This window comes from Phragmites australis, chromosome 2, assembly GCF_958298935.1.
Source record: "Phragmites australis chromosome 2, lpPhrAust1.1, whole genome shotgun sequence".
Classification (NCBI taxonomy): Eukaryota; Viridiplantae; Streptophyta; class Magnoliopsida; order Poales; family Poaceae; genus Phragmites; species Phragmites australis.
Window position 1 is genome coordinate 23,321,177 of NC_084922.1, and position 18,025 is coordinate 23,339,201.

The following is an 18,025-nucleotide window of genomic DNA, read 5'->3' on the forward strand; positions in this document are numbered from 1 at the left end:
GTGAACGAGTATATAGCAAAAAAGTTGAAGCCCTTGAGGAAGTACCCATATATTAAAAGAGGGTATTGGGACATTGGAGAAGCCATTGAGGAAGTACCCATATATCACCCGTCACTAATGTGTTGTTCTGGCGTAGTGAAGGGTTGTGGCGGTAGAGGGGAAGGCAGCAGAGAGGAAGGCGGTGGTAGAGAGGAAGGCGAGGTGCGGCGAAGAGGAACTCTAGGCGAGATCTGTGTGGTTGTGTGAGCTTGGAGCAACAGCATACGTGCTTGCCGTCTCGAGTCCTTCTAGCCTCCTGGGATGTGTGACCTGTTGTGTTGGCATGGGATAGGGAAAATGTGCGAACAAAAAAGGGCAAGAACATTAAGTGGGCTGGATGGGGCTGATGAGTCAAGAGATGACAGCCCATCTCTTCTTTCCTTTTATCCAACAAGCATGCAAATGGAGTCATGAACCAGCCGCAGCTTGTGAAGTACGGAAGGTGGTCAAATTCGAGTTCCAGCCGGTAGATACCATCGATTAAGTAGATAAAATTAGATATAAAGAAGATCTAAAAAGGAAGCAAAATAGAAAAAAATCAGCATATTCCTTCTTTTGGTTTTCTTTTCCAATTTTATGATAGATATCTCTACTATATTGGAATGCTTTACATGTTCCTTTGGTGCAAATTCATATACTAGGTGTATGGTGAGTTTGAAAGACAATTGTTTTGTGTACAATATATAATTGTTCTATGTAAATTACGGGTTTAGTTGCAATGTACTAACATTGTACTAGTATCGAATAATATATTAGTGCAATTATGGATGCTATGCGTGACGAGGACATGTACGCGTAGTTGTTGCCAACTAGAACTTGCAATGTTGCAGAGGACCACCACGCCAGCAGTTTCCGTCTCCAGGTCACAGAGGAACTCATGGTGCGTTTGCAGGCCATGTCTCTCTCTACGATCTGCTGCATAGCCGGTGATGGAAGGTAATCCAAATGTTAAGAACTTGACTTTGAATTGCGCCCAAGATTTCCACGACGGTTTTGCACATGACATTGCCTTGTTTCCTTAACAACATTATCTGATACGGCGAGCATGCAAAATATTGACCAGCACTGGTCCAACGCCTGACAAACTCTTCAGGGACTCCATCTTGTAACTGAAATTGAGCGATCTTGTGCCAAAGGTGGTACTCCGCAATGGCTTGTACTGACAGCGCTAGCTTGCAACAGTATCCCTGATCCACCACTTGTTTTGAAGTCCTTCCTTTACTGTTCTGGATTTTTTTTTTTTGGTTCTCTCTCGGATCCTGGTGCATAATATTAGTGCAAGGGTTTCAGATGATGTGGCATCTATCCAATTGTCTAACCAGAATAGGGCTCGTTCGCCATCCCCTAAGCGCACTTGGACTGAAATGCTGAAAATTGCTTGCAGCCCTCAAGTTCAGATAGGACCAAGCGTGGCTTCTGTCTGTTTTCTGCAACCAGAGCCACGTAGCCTCAATGCGAAACTAGCCACCTACGGATAAGTTATTCCAAGGCTACGGTATTGTGTAGGATGACAAACCCTGTTTTAGACTACTTTACATTTTCCAGCTGTTGTGATTTCTTCTCCTCATAGTAAATCTCTTCTTTTCTTTTTTTTACGGAACCGGAGGGGCGAGCCCGTACTCGTTAGGATATATTATAGCAATAAAAAGAAAGTTGAGTAGCAGTACAAGAAAAGAAACACGGTAGCCAAAATAATAATAATAATAAAGGACGCTAAGATAAGCCCTCTAGCCATTCTTTTATTGAAGGAAAGTATCTTGACTTTGCCCGGTGGGTGACCATGGCAAATTTGTGCTTGAATCTGTGTCTGCGTGCTTCTATCGTCGGACTTGTGTGATTGAAAATGAGATGTTTCGTGTTGTCCAAATACTCCAGCTCAGTAGAATTATTATTTCCATGAAGAAGGGAACTGTCAGTGTGGCTTTGAAATGTTCCAGCACCAAAAGGAGCCCTTCATTCCTTTGCCCGGCAACTTGTCATTTGTATAGTAGTTATCCCACAGGAGGGGCACCCATGGAAGGTCAACTCAATTAAAAAATTTGCTCAGGTTCTTCAATAGCAGTGCCTCATTTTGAATCCTCAGGTTTAGGACACCCAAACCACCTTGATTTTTAGGCCTAAAACCATTTTCCAGACCGCTTTTGGAGGTTTCTTGGCATTGATGTCTGAGCCATTGGCGGACTTAGTGGGTAGTCCGGGTAGATCCAGGACTACCTACTTTTGGTCCAAAAATTTTTAGGTCCAGAGAAATAAGCGAAAGCCCGCACCCCGACTGGCGACTATCGAACGCCCAAACCCCGACTATCCCTAAGAGTACGGCGATGGCGTGTGGACAAGCGTGCGACTGGCGAGCGGCAACGGCGAGTGCCCAGCGGTGGTGGGCGGACGAGCGCGCTGCAGCGGGCGAGCACGCGGCGGGACACGGGTGGGCGCTGGGGCGCTGCAGCGGTGGGCGGGTGAGTGGTAAAGTTCACAACAATTCTACTACGTTAGACTGCTTCAATAATTTGTATGCAAGATATGATTTGCATCATTAGAGATTAACCATTCGATGCTAGAAAATATACAAGCACATTTGGTTGAATGGGGTGTTCCCTTTGCAAGAAAAACACTCTGAGGAATCTCATAATGTAGCTTGCATTCTCACTCTCCCTTCATACCAAAGAAAAGGATATGGGAAGTTCCAGATTGCTTTCTGTAAGTTCGGCCTCTTATGCTATATATATTCCATTATCTAATTGCTCAATTTTGATTCTGTTGTGGACCAAAACTATTTCTATACTCTAGCATTTTGTTCACAGAGGAACTGTCTTCACTATTGCAGCATACAAGCTTTCCAAATTCAAAGAAGGAATGTAAAGTCGGGACACCGGGGCATCCTCTTTCCAATCTTGGTCTGCTCAGTTATAGAGGTTATTGGACTAGAGTTCTTTTAGAAATTTTAAAGAAACATAAGAGCAACATATCTATAAAGCTAACACTCTTCCTTCTATCCAGGTCTGTTGCTTTTGTTTTCATTGTTCCCTTTTCAAAAGTGATTGAATTATGATTCGACAGCCTAAAAAGAGATACTTTCTCTTTGGTATAATTCCTGAAACTACCCTACCTAAACCTTTGATCATCTGTTTGATAACAAAGAAGCTGATTGAATTTTTTGGATGTGTATGGGATTATTGTCTTCAGCATAGTGTATTGTGATGCTATTCTGGGAGACAGTAGGTACATGCAATGGTGAACTGAGTTGTAGATTCTTGTACCTTGTATAACTTTTTCTGCAGTAAGAAAAATTACTATTAAACTGGTAAACAAAGTGATTATACAAGTTTAGTCCATGTCTTTCCACATTGAAGAGTCATGTTTGTAGCTGTAACCCAATATTGACAGAGTCATGTGCAACCCAATGTCTGACCTATACCACAGTGTTTGTTGTCTCTGACCTGTACCACGGTGTTTGATGAAATGTTCTTTTCCACCCGTAAGCTGAAGTAAGTTTTGTGACATTTGTCAATTGTCATTTGCATGCTTTGAATTGATGTACAAATTACAATTGCATAATGCATACAGTTTAGACTTGTTGTTGATTGCAAATTTGTAGAATTGTTAAGATATGAAGAGGAACAGAGACACTGCATCACTTTTTCATAAACATGAAGCAAAGGCAAAAAAGATTGTAGCTGAAACGCAAACTCAAGAACAAGAACCACCTTCGATTCCGGTTGTGGCTAAGGGCAAACACAAGAACAAGAACCACCTTTGGTTCCGGTTATGGCTCGAGGGACAACTCAAGAACAAGACCCACCTCTAGTTTATGATGTTTATCATCTCGAATATGATCCAGGCTTAAGGGTGTCTATTGCAAGCTATGATGTCAATAATCAAGATGTAGTTCGGAGAGGATATATTCTAAAAGGTTCATGCCAACCTTATTCTCATGCGTACAAAACTAGAAAAATATACGGTAAAGATTGTCACTTTAGTCTTATTTGGTTTCATAAATTCCCTTGGCTTGAATATAGCGTTGAGAAGGATGCAGCATTTTGCATGGTATTCTATTTGTTTGGCAAGCGAAGTGGTAAATTTGTTAAGGGTGGTTGGAGAAATTAGAACAAAAGTGACGCACTAGACAAACATATAGGGGGTATAGAGTGCTCACAATATAGCTCTAGAGAAATACAACTTATTTGTGCAAGGTAAACCAATTGATAATATTCTTGTGAAGGTGTCACAAGAGGATCTACGTCTTTACAAGGCTAGGTTGACTTATTCATTTAGATATTTAAGGTTTCTTTTGCATCAAGGATTGGCATGCCATGGACATGATGAAAGTGAAGAATCTAACAATAGAGGCAACTTCCTTGAACTTTTGAAATGGCTTGCAACAAACAATGAAGAAGTTAATAAATTGGTTCCAAAAATGCTTTGAGAAATTGCATTTTGACTTCCCCTCGCATACAAAAGCAAATTATTCAATGTTGTGCCAAAGAAACTACTAGACATATAATTGAAAAACTTGGTGATGATCACTATGCAATTCTAGCTGATGAGTCTAGTGATGTATCATATAAAAAACAACTAGCCCTTTGCTTGCGTTATGTTAAACTTGGAAGGGTATGTAAGAGGTTCCTTGGAGTAGTTCATGTAGCTGGTACCACTGTTTTGTCACTTAAGGCAGCAATTCAATATTTACTTATTGGTTATCACTTGACTCTTACTCAAATCCATGGACAAGGATATGATGAGGCTAGTAACATGAAAGGAGAGATTAATGAGCTGAAAACATTGATCATGAAAGAGGCTCCTTCTGCTTATTACATTCATTGTTTTGCACATCAACGTCAATTGGTTCTTGTTGATGTTGCCAAGGGAAATGATGGTTGTGTGTGGATTTTTGCTCAAGTTTCTTGCTTGCTTAATATTATTGGAGTTTCTTGTAAGCTTCATGACATGCTTCGAGATATTAAAGCTAAAAAATTAAAGACAACACTTGAATTGGGTGAACAAAAAGTGGGAGTGGATTAAATCAAGAGATGGGGTTAGCTAGGCCCGGTGACACCCGGTTGGGCTCTCATTACAAAACTATTTTGCACATTATTTATATGTATTCCACGATCCAAGAAGTACTCATAACTCTTGGAAAAGATCCTACATAAAGGGGTGATTGGCCAAACATACATACTATTATTGATGTTTTTGAGTCATTTGAGTATGTTTTCAATGCTCACTTGATGCTTGTCATTCTTGGATACACAAATGAGTTGTCTTGGTCTTTGCAAAAGATAGACCAAGATATTGTTAATGAATGCAATATCACTTGTGAGTTTGGCAAATGAAAGAATGTAAGAAATGAGGTCTCATGGGTGGGAAGAATTCTTTCAAGGAAAGGTTACATCATTTTGCATTATACATAGCATCGAAGTTCCTCCATTGGATAGTAAATATGTACCTCATGAAAGATCCCCACAGTTTTACCCTGTACAATCAATTGATGATCATTATAGGAGAGAGGTATATCTTGGTGTTATTGATAAAATTCGACAAGAGCTTGATAATCGGTTTGATGAGGTTAATATGGAGTTGCATCTTTGTATGTCAGTCTTGAATCCATTCAATTTATTTGCTTCATATGATGCACACAAAATATTTAGACTTTCCAAGTTTTATCCCAAGGACATATCAAGTGTAGATTTGACAAGACTTGAATTTCAACTTGATGACTTTATTGATAACATGAGAAAAGATGATAGATTCAAATTCCTAAACAGTCTTGGTGAGTTATCTATAAGGCTTGTTGAAACAAACAAGCATGTTCTTTATGATTTGGTGTACTGGCTTGTTAAATTAGTATTGATCTTACCGATGGCGACGGCAAGTGTTGAAAGAGTATTTTCAGCATTGAGTCTATTGAAGAACAAGTTGAGAAATAGTATAAGCGATAAGTTATTGAACGATTGTTTAGTCACATCTATTGAGCGCAATGTTTTCTCCAAGATAAGTCAGGATGACATAATTGAGACTTTTATGTCCATGAGAAAGCGAAAAGTAGAATCATAGACCAAGTATTGTAATCTTCTATTTATTTAAGACCAAATTCTTAGACCAAGTATTGAATCTTCTATTTATGTACTTTATTTCATATTTTCATATTTGGACTTATTTTAATATACTTATATTATACTTTTGGCAAAAAGTTATTTATATATTAGATTCGAAATTTTATAGTGTCCAGGAACACCTAGTGATGAAATCCTAGGTCTGCCACTGCTAGAAATCCTATGAGATAATTTGCCAACACTTCTTGAGGAAGTCATCATTAAACCCATCTGGACCAGGTGATTTAATTGAGGGTATATTGTGTACTACCTAGTTAATTTCTTCCTTTGAGAAAGGTTCCTCAAGGCAATGCAATAATTGTAAAGCTTGTAGAATGCCATCCATATCAAAAGAGCTCCCCTGCCGAGTCTGGTACTTGAACCGGGTGGACAGATTCCACCACAAGAACCCTAAACAACATAGAGGTTTTTTTATTTTAGCCCTTTTAAAATTAATATTTTAAAAACAGCACGTGGGAAACTGATTTTCTAGGAAGTAGCCCCTTTTATCACGCTAAAGTCCTTGGCGTGACTCTCCAACGTGGTCATGCCACATACATTGGAGTAACCAAGGTAGCCATGTTGGCGTCAGCCCGACGCCTTTACACGTGGGGCTGACGTGGCAACCCTGAGTTGCGCCAAAAGCTTTGGCGTGATCGGCGCCAAAGGTCTTGGCGTGACTCAGGACCAGGCTTTCTTCTCTGCCTCTCCCTTTCCTCCTCCTCCTTCTAGACTGAGCCTGAGGACCTTTCTTTCGCCCCTCTCCCTTCTTCTCTAAATCCTTCATCAAATCTATCGATTTCGGACCCAAATCAAAGGGGATTTACTAGGGATTGCTCATTGAAGGTAAAAACTCCATTACATCCATTCAATTTCAATTTCTTCCATAGTTTTAGATGGTTTTGGTCTAGCTAGGGTTTGGATATTAGGTGATGAAAATGTTGAAATTTGGTCATATTAGCTAATGGTTGTTTTTTGTTGTTCAATGCTTAATGTAGCATGTTTATTATGCTTGTACGTAGATCATTTTACTCTTGTAGGTTGTGTTGCAAAATTGACCATTCAAGATGGTAACCAAGTTTAGTGCATATGATTTGGTAGTGTTGAATGTAACAGTGTTTGGTGCATCTCAAATTCATAATGGATTGGTATTTATGCAGTTGTATGGTATGACAGACCGTTTTTGGCGTAAGCAAAAGTGGACACATGTCAGTAAGAAGTATCCCGTTGTTGGCTGCAAGGATGTCCTTGTTCTTCCCTCTCTCCCCGTCCCAACTTGTGATTGTGGTAAGCCTGTCGTGGTCCTTCAATCGTTACATGAAAATACTGCTAGTCGTGCTTACTACCTGTGCAATGATTATCGTGTGAGTGTATATTTGTTATGGGTTAGGGTAGAAGCATATGGCATTACTTTTGTTGATATGATGTTTAATAATTTGCAGGAGTGACAGATGTACTACTTCTTCGAACGGATTTATGGGCCTGAGATGTATGACCCAAGGATTCTGAAGGTACAACAGTTTATTTAGTATCCGAAGCCATATGACAAGTTCGTTCATTGGGTTTCTCTTCCACCAAATTCACCAAAACTGACGGATAAAGAGAAGTGGGAAGTGAGTAGAAGACGTGTAGAGGATCCTCCATTGTGCAAGTGTGGGAAGTAAAGCATGCTTTGTGAACCTTTTTGGGGATCTTCTTACTTCTGTGAAGTATGTGACCAAAACTTGTAATTCATGCAGCTCATCTTGTACGATAGGTAGCGGCAGATCGTATGAACTCTCTGCCATGAAATTGGTGAAAATGTCAGAGCGTGTTTGAATATAGAAATAAAGGGAGGAAAAAAATAGAATGATGGCATATACGTGAATTGTTACCTCCACAAAGGCACGAAGGTGGCCGACCTCCTCCTCGCAACCCTGTGGGAGTAGCAACACTTGTCCATCCTCATTTGCAAGGCGTCCGAGCTACTAACCCTGTAGACACGATGCAATACATTAAATCTCTACTACTTAAACAAAGCCAAATGCCTTTTCCATTCCGCGTCTCCCTTCCTTCCGCGCTCCTTCTATCCCTGCCCATCCACTCTCTCTCGCACGATCTCGCAACCGCTATGCTCTTCGTCCGCCTGACGTACTTTTGTCTGCCCTTCCACGCCTGCAAACCCTGCATCAATTTGCCTATGTCCTCCCCCACCCGCCGCTGCACTCATGCGTCCTCCTTCGCCCTAAGCACGGTCGCCGCCACGGCTACCGCTCCTTCCTCTGATCGCCACCATCGAATCTTAGAATATTGTGAGTTGCAAGTGGTCTCCCATGTCTACGGCAACCACAACGACACTCTGTGCTGCCAGATCGCAATCCTCCATGCCACCAACCAGATCCTGTTGCCCTTCCCTCACCATATCCCATTGCCACCTCTACTCTCAGTCCCACCCCTCGCTGAGTGGCGCCTTTACGTTGCTTGCAGCACTACCTTCATTGTCTCCTGCAGCCACCGTTGATCCACCGACACATGGGATGGCAACCTGGTGGGTCCTCTTCATCGCCAACCAATTCCTACTGACATGGTGGGCACTAAGATTGCAATCGATCGATTGTTGTGGACAGAGGCCAGCGTCGTCGTGGAACTCGTGGACAACGTGCACCAACTATGGGACTCGGCAATCCTCTTCTTCGCTGATGTCATTCACCATGGTTACCACAATGAAGGTGCAGGCAGGCATGAGATCCTCCAGGAGAGCGCTGCTGCCGGTGAGTGGTGCTTGCTCGCGTTTCTCAAAATCCTATATGTTGATCATGGGTAAATCATTATATGTTAGGATGAGTTGTGATCATTATGCTAGATAGGTCTACAAACCGGTCACCATTCCATTGATCACATGATGGATACTTGACATTGAATTCTTGACGCGCTTTGGATTTGTTTTATTCAACAGATTGCTTTGGTTGGTGAGGAGTCGATGAGCGGATGCAATTTCTAGGTGTTGACACAGGCATCTCCTCTGATGCACAAGGACGAGGCAAAAGGAAACATTGTTGGTGGCTGTGGAGGGTGGCGGATCAAGTGATCCCTGATGCAAACCACATCAAGGTGCTGAGGCAATTATAACCTCTATTTCTTCATCTTTGCACATGTCCTCTCATGTTTACATATATGTCCACTTTGCTCATCCGAGTGGAATGTGTAGGATCCTTGGAGATAGCAAGTTGAAGCCTAGGTGCTTGCAAAACTGTCATGGAGAAGCAATAGAGCAGTCTTCCTTACGCTGTCTCAGGTGTTGCATGTGCCCATGGGCCACGAGTGTCACACTAAATGAGTAAACGTACCAACAGAGGCACCAGTTTGATGGGTTAGAATCATTTCTTTATTAATTAAATTGATGTTCTTGTATTAGATAACATTTACTAAAAATCGGTGGCTTAGTTTCATGAGACATACATATATAATAAATAAATACAATGGGTGGCAGACTCTCAAGTTATTTCATTGTGGGCTCTTGGCCCATGTCTGACTTTGAGTTGTCCTCATGTCAACAGGGTTTTGAAGAAAATATATTTTGCTTGATCAATTGGACTAGGATGGTCTTCTCAGTGCTGGGTATTACTAAACCAATGAAAAAATGGTAGCATATAGTTATTACATTGCTTGATTTTTGCAATGATGTGTTCTGATGGATGCATTGCTTTGAAGTTCTAGGCACTATTGATTTGCCTTTTCTTTTTATACTACATTTGATCGTTCCTACATTATAAGTTTATAATTGAAGAGTTTCTTTGGTGATGACAAATCAACTCATGGTATTGTAATGTGTTGTTCATTGTATTGAGATTACTAAGAAAGGGCAGTGCTATTGCTACCGAAGAAAATGAGATGACAAAAAAAGAGCACATAAAGGATAATATGAAAGCCCTGAAGTAGGAGGTAATGTAGGATTTCTATGGTGTTAGGTAGCAAGAATGATACCCAACTGTCAGATGTATTTTATTAAATGTTTGCAAACTCATGAAGAAGAGAGTGCCTAGACATGGTTCTATATGAGGTGGTTCTTTGATAAAATCCATTAAGTCCTTGATTACAAAGGATAGGATTTGGCACTTGGCAGCTCATAATTGTGTTTTACTTATAACTGATCAATGGTCCATGCTATATCTGATGGCATGCTCATAGATGATAACTTCTGATGTTCTCGGAGGGGCTCCGCAATTAAATGTTTACATGAGTTTTGCTTCATATGCCTTCTGTCATGTTTGAAATTTTGTGTCCATCTCCAATAAAAGGATGTCACATAAAATGTATCTTCTCTCTAGATAATGTTACTATGATTTTATATTTAGTAGCTATATATAGTTATACTGACAAATTTGTTGTTCGTATATGTTTGACAGTCATAGTTGTTTCCTTCCTAAATTTAGCATGTATGAGTTACATCAGTAAATTTCATGTAGCCTAAATTCGGGTTTGGAAATAAAAATCTAAAACCAATTTGGAACATATTTTATTGTAGTGACATGTCTTGTGTTTGTATATTTTATTGACCTAAATGTCTTGCCTTTCTTTGGTTTAGTCTTTTTCATGCTGATTTCTCATGTGACAGCCTATTGGTCATTATTTCCTCTTGCTGCTGCTCTTAATATCCGTTATTGATACTGAACGTTCCAATTGGGGAAGATGCTTTTGCTTACAAAATAGCTTGCCGGCTAAGTCGTTTAAAGAAAGATGTTTGAGAAAACTTTATCCATATCAGTAATCTTCTTTTGAGTACTTTTTTCAAATGATACCATACTACGAAGGAGTTATTCGTTATAAGGATGGCTGCATTCTGTAAGCCCCTCGAATTTCCTTGCTACCTGCTAAAAGAGGAGTAGCCTCAAAATTGGCGTGATGAAATATCTTATTTATTATAGTTTCTATTATGATCTCACTGCAGTGCGAAATTTGGTATGTGCAGGTCTGCTCCCATCATTCTTACTATTCTTTTTTATCACTATATATGGACTACATTTCAGGTATATGATAATGCAACGATGTTCCATGCTTTGTGATTTTCATATTTTGTTTTCTATTGATTGTAATATCCTAAGGCATTATGACATCTCCCACTCATTGACTCATGCATCCCCATCATAGTAATGCTTGTCATTTAAACCCTTTTCATTAGGCACTTTGTTTAGAGTTCCGTCAATCATTGTTAAGGTTTGTCTATATGATCTTCTGGTCTCCAGGTCATCATTGATGGATAAAGAAAAAAAATCCCTTCATTTCGAGTGTTGAATGAGCAACGAGATTGTTTATATAATATTCTTTTTCATCTACCAATTTACAAACACCAAAATTTAGGATCCTTTGCTTAGGGGTAAAGATGATAATGATCTCCTGCTCAAGGAGGCTGAGAAAAACCTGCTCTTGAGATGCAAAAGAATATTATATTTCGTTGGAATTATGTAAATGAAAGTGTATCCTGTTGGAATTATCTAAGAATGTCGATCATGTAAATGAAAGTGTATCCCATTGGAATTATCTATACATGACCTTTGCTTGCCAAAATGCAAATCTTTTATTCGGTATTTGAAGTAAAATTGATAAACTCAAATAAGTATAGGGGCATGATATTTGCTATAAGGGAAAATATAGATAATACTATAACATGTACAGCTGTATTGAATAAAAAAATTAAATTAGAAGTGCTTATGCTAATGAAATTGTTCGGAGTTGGATCAAGCTGCAGACTTGCCTACTTCACTGCACACATTCTACTAAACTACCTATTTTAAGTACTGACGTAACAATTGTCTTTTATAATCCACAAGGTAGGAAGTAGATATTATACAATGCTTAGAGCAACTCTAACCGGCTCCCCATCGTCAAAAATAACGATCCGCCAAAAAAAATAACGTCTCCAACCGGCTCTCCAACTGCCTCACTACATTTTGGCGCTAGCTATCCGCTCTATCTCACTCGCCACATCCAGCGAGCAGGGGAGGCTCACCATCTCTGTTCACTATTCGCTAGAGACTATGACTTATGGACCCATGTGAATAGTACTCATCAGCTTCAATTCCTCTTTTTCTCTTCTCTGTTCAAAATAATGGTCTTCTTAGAACTTTCTGTACGTGTTTCATAACCCATTTTAATTGGATTCACCCAAAAAAGCAAGTGTAGAATTTAGAGTAAATTGACTATATGCCATCGATAATCACATCAATTCATGATTTTCCATCGACAAAGTCTGTTTTCAGTATGTACCACTAGCAATCCAAAAAACTTACTCCATGACATTACCATGATATTATCGTTTGCAACACACCTTTAGCATGTCAGACATACTGAAAATGACCCTATTGCCCTCAGTCCAAATAGAATTCCAAATCATTCCCCTCCGATGGCGGTGTGGACAGCAGGGGCGGCGGGGATGGCAATGGCGGAGCAGCTCGCGATGAGGACGGCAATGGCGATGTGGCACGATGTGAGGATGGCAGCAGCAACAGTGCCCGCAGAGACCGCCTCCTCGCTGGCGACCCCAATCTTTCCGCCTTGCACCGTCTCCTCTACCTACTTAGAGCCCTCTCGTGCTCTGTTGACTTGTGTGGGCCTAGGGAGAGAGGCAGGGTTATTGGCTCCTTGCGCGCGCGCTATCGTCGGCACGCCGCACAAAAGGAGATCGCGTGCGTGACCGATGCCGTCGCCGATGAGATCTAGGCATGGATTGATCGCGAGACCATCGCACGCCTCTTGGCTGCACGGTAGCACTCCGATGGTAGGGCAGACACCACCCGCACACTCACAGAGCTCAAGGTGTCGTTGTTGTCTGTTGGCTGGTTCGACCCGCGGCTCCAGCGTGCTTCTACAGCACGACGTGTTCGCCATAGTGGAGGCGAAGCTTGGGGACCTAGCCGTTGGTGGTGGTTGCGTGGCCGCGGTGCTGGTGCTGGTCGGCTTCAACAGGGATGTGTTTGTGAGGTCAATTCTGATGGACCCCACTATCGGCGCGCTGGTGGCGTCTGTGTCCAACTCGACTGCGCCACTGCGCACGCTCAACGGGCTTGCCGCCGCCATCCGTACCCCGCTCATGGACGAGCTCCACGTGCGGTGAGCTCCCGCATCTTGTTGTGCTACTCTGTGCGCACTAACCCCTCGTCCACGCACTCGCACTTGAGTTCACGCTCCGCGTCGGGTTCTATGGCCGCAAGGAGGTCGTGGACATGCTGCTCGCTGAGGGCCTCGTCAAGCGCCTCCTCTGCCTCCAGCACTTGGACCTCGGCGGCTCTCTCGCTGATACGGACAATGCGTAACTAAGTTAAGGAGGCAAAGCATGTTTCCATTAGCAAAAATGCCATAGATACTTGCATAATCTCTAATTTTGCTGGAATACTTTTTGAGTCTATTTAGTTCAACTTGCTCAGTATATATATATGATGCCATCCAGCTCTTCCATTATGTGAACAGTATAAATTATGCTTCAAAACCCAGTATATATTCTTTCAGCGAATCTAGTAGCTTTTTAGCATACCTCCTTTTTAGCTTTTGCCAGTTCCATTTCAAGATGGGATTTAGCCTCTTCCAAGGTCCGATAGTGTCTTTTAGCCTCATTCATTTTTTTCACGCAGCCTATTTGGGCTTGTTCTGTCAGTTTTCAGCTAAAAAACATGAGCAACAGTTTGTTTAGTTTCTTCAGTTTTATCATGAGCAGCAGTGAATGGTTTTTGTTTAGTTTCTTCAGTTTTATCATCATGTTTTCAGCTTAACAAATGTTATTTTGTTCAGTTTTTAGCTTAGCAACATGAGATGCAGTTTGTTCAGTCTGAAAATTGATTTGTGCATACTAGTGGACATCTGGTATAGAGTGAACTTTTGCCACTGGTATAGAGTGAACTTATGGTGCAGTGAAAATTTCAGTACGCTTATTTTGGTGCAGTGGTACAGAGTGAAAATTTCAGTACGCTTATTTTGGTGCAGTGGTACAGAGTGAAATTACATAACCATAAAACAGGGGTACAATGGACTTCTCTTATTGCCAAACGGAGCATAAACAGACGTCATGCAACGACACTGATATGAAGTAAAGAATCTGGAATTTCAGTGGTATGGAGTGAAATTGAACTTTATCGATGGTAAATCATAAAACTGGGACAATCTCGGTAGCATACACTTAATTGACCCTAGAATTTAAACTAAAGTTCTCCGAAGAAATGCTACTTTATAACTTCTAATAATTTTTAGGGCCTCAAATAAATTCCCAAAAATCTGAGAAAATTCACTAATATTCTTCTTATATGATGGACTAATTTCTAAAATTATTTCTAGCCTAGGTTATATGGTGAAAAGGTGATTCTTTTATAATGCTCCATTTATATGCAATTTTCTCATTTCATTGATATTCTTCTTTTAATTCAATTTGAATTCAAATATATACAAAATTTAGCCGTTGCAGATATTTTTTATTTATAGAATACTAATAAAATATAGGTGAGTGAAATTTAGAGAGCGAGATTTAGGGAGTTGGTTGGAGTGCGCTGACAAATAGTGAGTGGAATCATCAGAGTCAGGCAAATCTTCTGCATCTACTGCAACACAAGGTGGCTTGATTGTCAACCTAAAGTTGTTGTGCAATCATCTCAAGTAGTCATGGTAGGAACCCGAGAGGTGGGTAGCCCCACCGTGCATGGCACCACCAGCCACGATAGTCTGCTCCCAGTCGAACCACTGGATCCAGTAGGCATGGTGGATCTCCATAAATCTCTAGCACCCATTTGCTTCCTCCTATCAATCTTGCAAGATGGCAAAAAAACATACAAATAAAATAATGTAGAAATGATGCATGTAAGTATTGCTGGAAATTAGGTTGACAATAAAATTAACTCACTTGTGCAAGGTCACCGACATGGAGATCGCAACTGGAGGTGTACGCTGCAACCTCCCAAACTGCCTCATAACACGGTTCGGAAGATGGATCTCCACAACGTAGAAGCAAATAAGTGGCAGGACAAACGCCAGTACACCATGTGTTATGTTCATAAAGGGCTAAGGCCCATGCCTAGGATCTCTGGCCGGTCATATGGCTCCAAGTCACCTGGAAATGAACAACATATTACAACAACGTCAACTGACATGTGCAAGTATATGAAACAGAAAGGCACATCCATTTGAACTCATGTGGCTTTGCATAATGTAGTCAAGCTCGTTGGTGTAGCAGAAGTACCGCCTAGTTGCGTTGCCAGTCACCGACTTGACGTTTGTTGATATAAAGAATAAGGGGATCCCCTGTCAAGAGGGCCAAAGCCGACAGATACTAGCTGGCAGGTGATATTTTCAAAATCATAACCTCCCTACACAATCAAGCGAGGATCGCGCGACCAATCTCGTGGTTGCAGATGAAAACCCCATGACAAGCAGGTTGGTCGTGAGGCAGGTACTCACCTAACCAGTCTAATCGCATTTAATTTCATCTACTCATGAATTTTCCTTCCCCATGCACCCTTTCGGCGGGTGAAGTTGTGGGTTAGCATAGAGGCGATGTGACCGTCCCGTATCATTTAATGCTATGGGATGGCCTGGCAGGCGAGCATGACGGGTTTGCAACAGGTGGAATGGTGTTTGGCGGATGAGACTGGGCACGTAGGACGACCAGGGTGAGCCGGGCGTGCCAACCTCCTGTAATGGCGGCCTAGGCATAGCTATTTCTCATTAGCTATAGGGCAACCGCCGTATTTAGCACAATCTGCTTGTATGTATATGGTACAACTCGCCTCCTATTATATAAAGGTGGGAGGATCGGGCTTGTAAGGGGAGGCTCTGGATAAGTTCATCTAACTCATAAGAAAATACACATGATGTAAGCTATTATCCTGAGAGAGATCTGAACCTGGATAAACCCTGGTGTTCTTGAGTTCCTTCGATACACACACACACCAATAGCCACCGGAAACGTTGATTATGTCCCCATCGTCCAACATACCCCGAATACATTGTCAGGGATTAACCCTTGACAACATTCTTCCAAAGGAATGCAACGGTCAGCATCGAGCCCTCATCCTCGAACTCCCAAACCTACAATTACAATACAACAAATGATAATTGCAAATGATGACATAAATAACAATATAAGAAGAAATGAAAATATATACCCTGGGATGAAATCGTTCGAGTCTACCAATAGGCAACCGCTCCCACATCCACACCTACAGCAAGTACGCACATTCCCCAAGGTTAGCATTGTCCCCACTGTAGCTGCATGCATCACCTAGCTACCGGTACAACAATGCAAGCGTGGCGGATCTCCAACTGTATAGCCTGATGTTCTTCCAAACCTTGCCAAGTATCGGTAAGAACATCTAAGAAATTGTGTTGCCACTTCCATTTGCAAGCAGGTACCCGCCAACAAGTTGCCACAACCAAGAGTGAGCGTACCTCTCAACGACCCCTCCCCCCTCTCTGCTGCATCCTCAAGACACTCCTAGAAGTTGGCAGCCAACCAGACGAAGCTGACGCTAGAATGTTTCTTGTCCTTCATGTCCTGCTCTGGCTCAGGAGGCCTACTACCAAGGAGCGCCTCCACCATGTTGTGCCATCCGACAGATTGCACCATCCCGCACACAACCTGCTGGTCCACTTGTAGCCCAAGTATCATGGCCACATCCTGCAGCGTGACTGTGAGCTCGCCGCAAGGGAGGTGAAAGGTGTGTGTCTCCGCCCTCCATCGGTCCACAAGTGTCGTCAATGATGCACCATCGAACATTGGCAACCCCGCTGTGACCAACCTGGCCAATGGCAAGAAGCCTACGCACTGAATGTAGGGGTTGTACTTCTCATCCCACCTGAGACGATTGTGAGTGCGTATTCGAAGAGATTTCTGCACCTAAAGGAAAAAAATTAAACTGAAATTGTTATTCACACCTGCATGCTACTTAACAATTATACATAACAATTGCAGACAATTCATACCTCATTGTTGTCGACCATGAGGTGAGCTCGGTGCTCCCTAATGAAGTACATCTCAAGGAGCGGGTAATCGGGGTGCACCATCACCCTGAAATATGAAACGTCACACACTTGTTAGATACTGAACAAAAATAAGATAATTGCAATAATATATTTAAATAATTGACATGGAACAAATTACAATATTTAATAGTTCACCACTACCAAACTATGGTTTACTAGCCCCTTCTAGAATTCCCTTTTTTCCTACGAATTACCTAATTCTTCGACCCCTCATTGTGTTGTTCCATCCTGTGGCCAAACTCGTGGCATATGGAGCAACATATTTTAATAGGTGCCTCATCAAAGTCGCCAACTTTGTACATGTCATCACCATAACCATTATTGGAATCATCCATCTCATTTCGGAGCCATTTTCTCTTCCTCCTCCCTAGTTTTTGTTTTAGTAGACCACAATCTAGAACATATTCATCACCAGTGTACTGCGGCCATTGCGAAGGATCAAGTACAGGCTCGAAGGTGGACTCCGAAGTCTTCAAAGCCATTCTCTTAGAGTACACTGAGGTCAAGTATTTGGGTGATGTGTGGTCCACTCTTCTCATCTGACATGCTGTGATGATATGAGAGCATGGGACGTGCAGCAATTGATGGGTCCTGCACGTGCACTCTGCTGTAGTTAAGTCAACTCTAAAGATCCTGCCGCCAGAGCTCTCACCCCCTACACTAGTCCGAAATGCTAATGTAACATTGTAAACATAGGTTCTTAGATCAAAGAGTTGTGCCTCTTGTGTAGCAGATATTTTCTCCTGCTTCGTAAGGTGCTTAGAGATAGCTTTTCCCCACAGCTCACTAGCATCAAGTTCACTACGTGCTTTCTTCCACCGATCGACAAAATAGAAATTGCATTTGTGGAAGGTGTACTCCACGATGGTAGACACATGCATTGCACGGATTCCTTTAAG

At 41.7% G+C, this 18,025-nt stretch overlaps 1 protein-coding gene across 1 annotated transcript; it reads right to left on the minus strand.

Annotated features, from left to right (window-relative positions):
- Positions 1 to 16,578: 16,578 nt before the first annotated feature.
- On the minus strand, positions 16,579 to 17,608 carry LOC133903959 (protein MAIN-LIKE 1-like). The gene is made up of 3 exons (XM_062345461.1): positions 17,427 to 17,608; positions 17,067 to 17,151; positions 16,579 to 16,980 (listed from the first exon to the last, which is right to left on the minus strand). Exons 1-3 carry the CDS (start codon positions 17,606 to 17,608, stop codon positions 16,579 to 16,581), a joined length of 669 nt encoding a protein of 222 aa, XP_062201445.1.
- Positions 17,609 to 18,025: the final 417 nt, after the last annotated feature.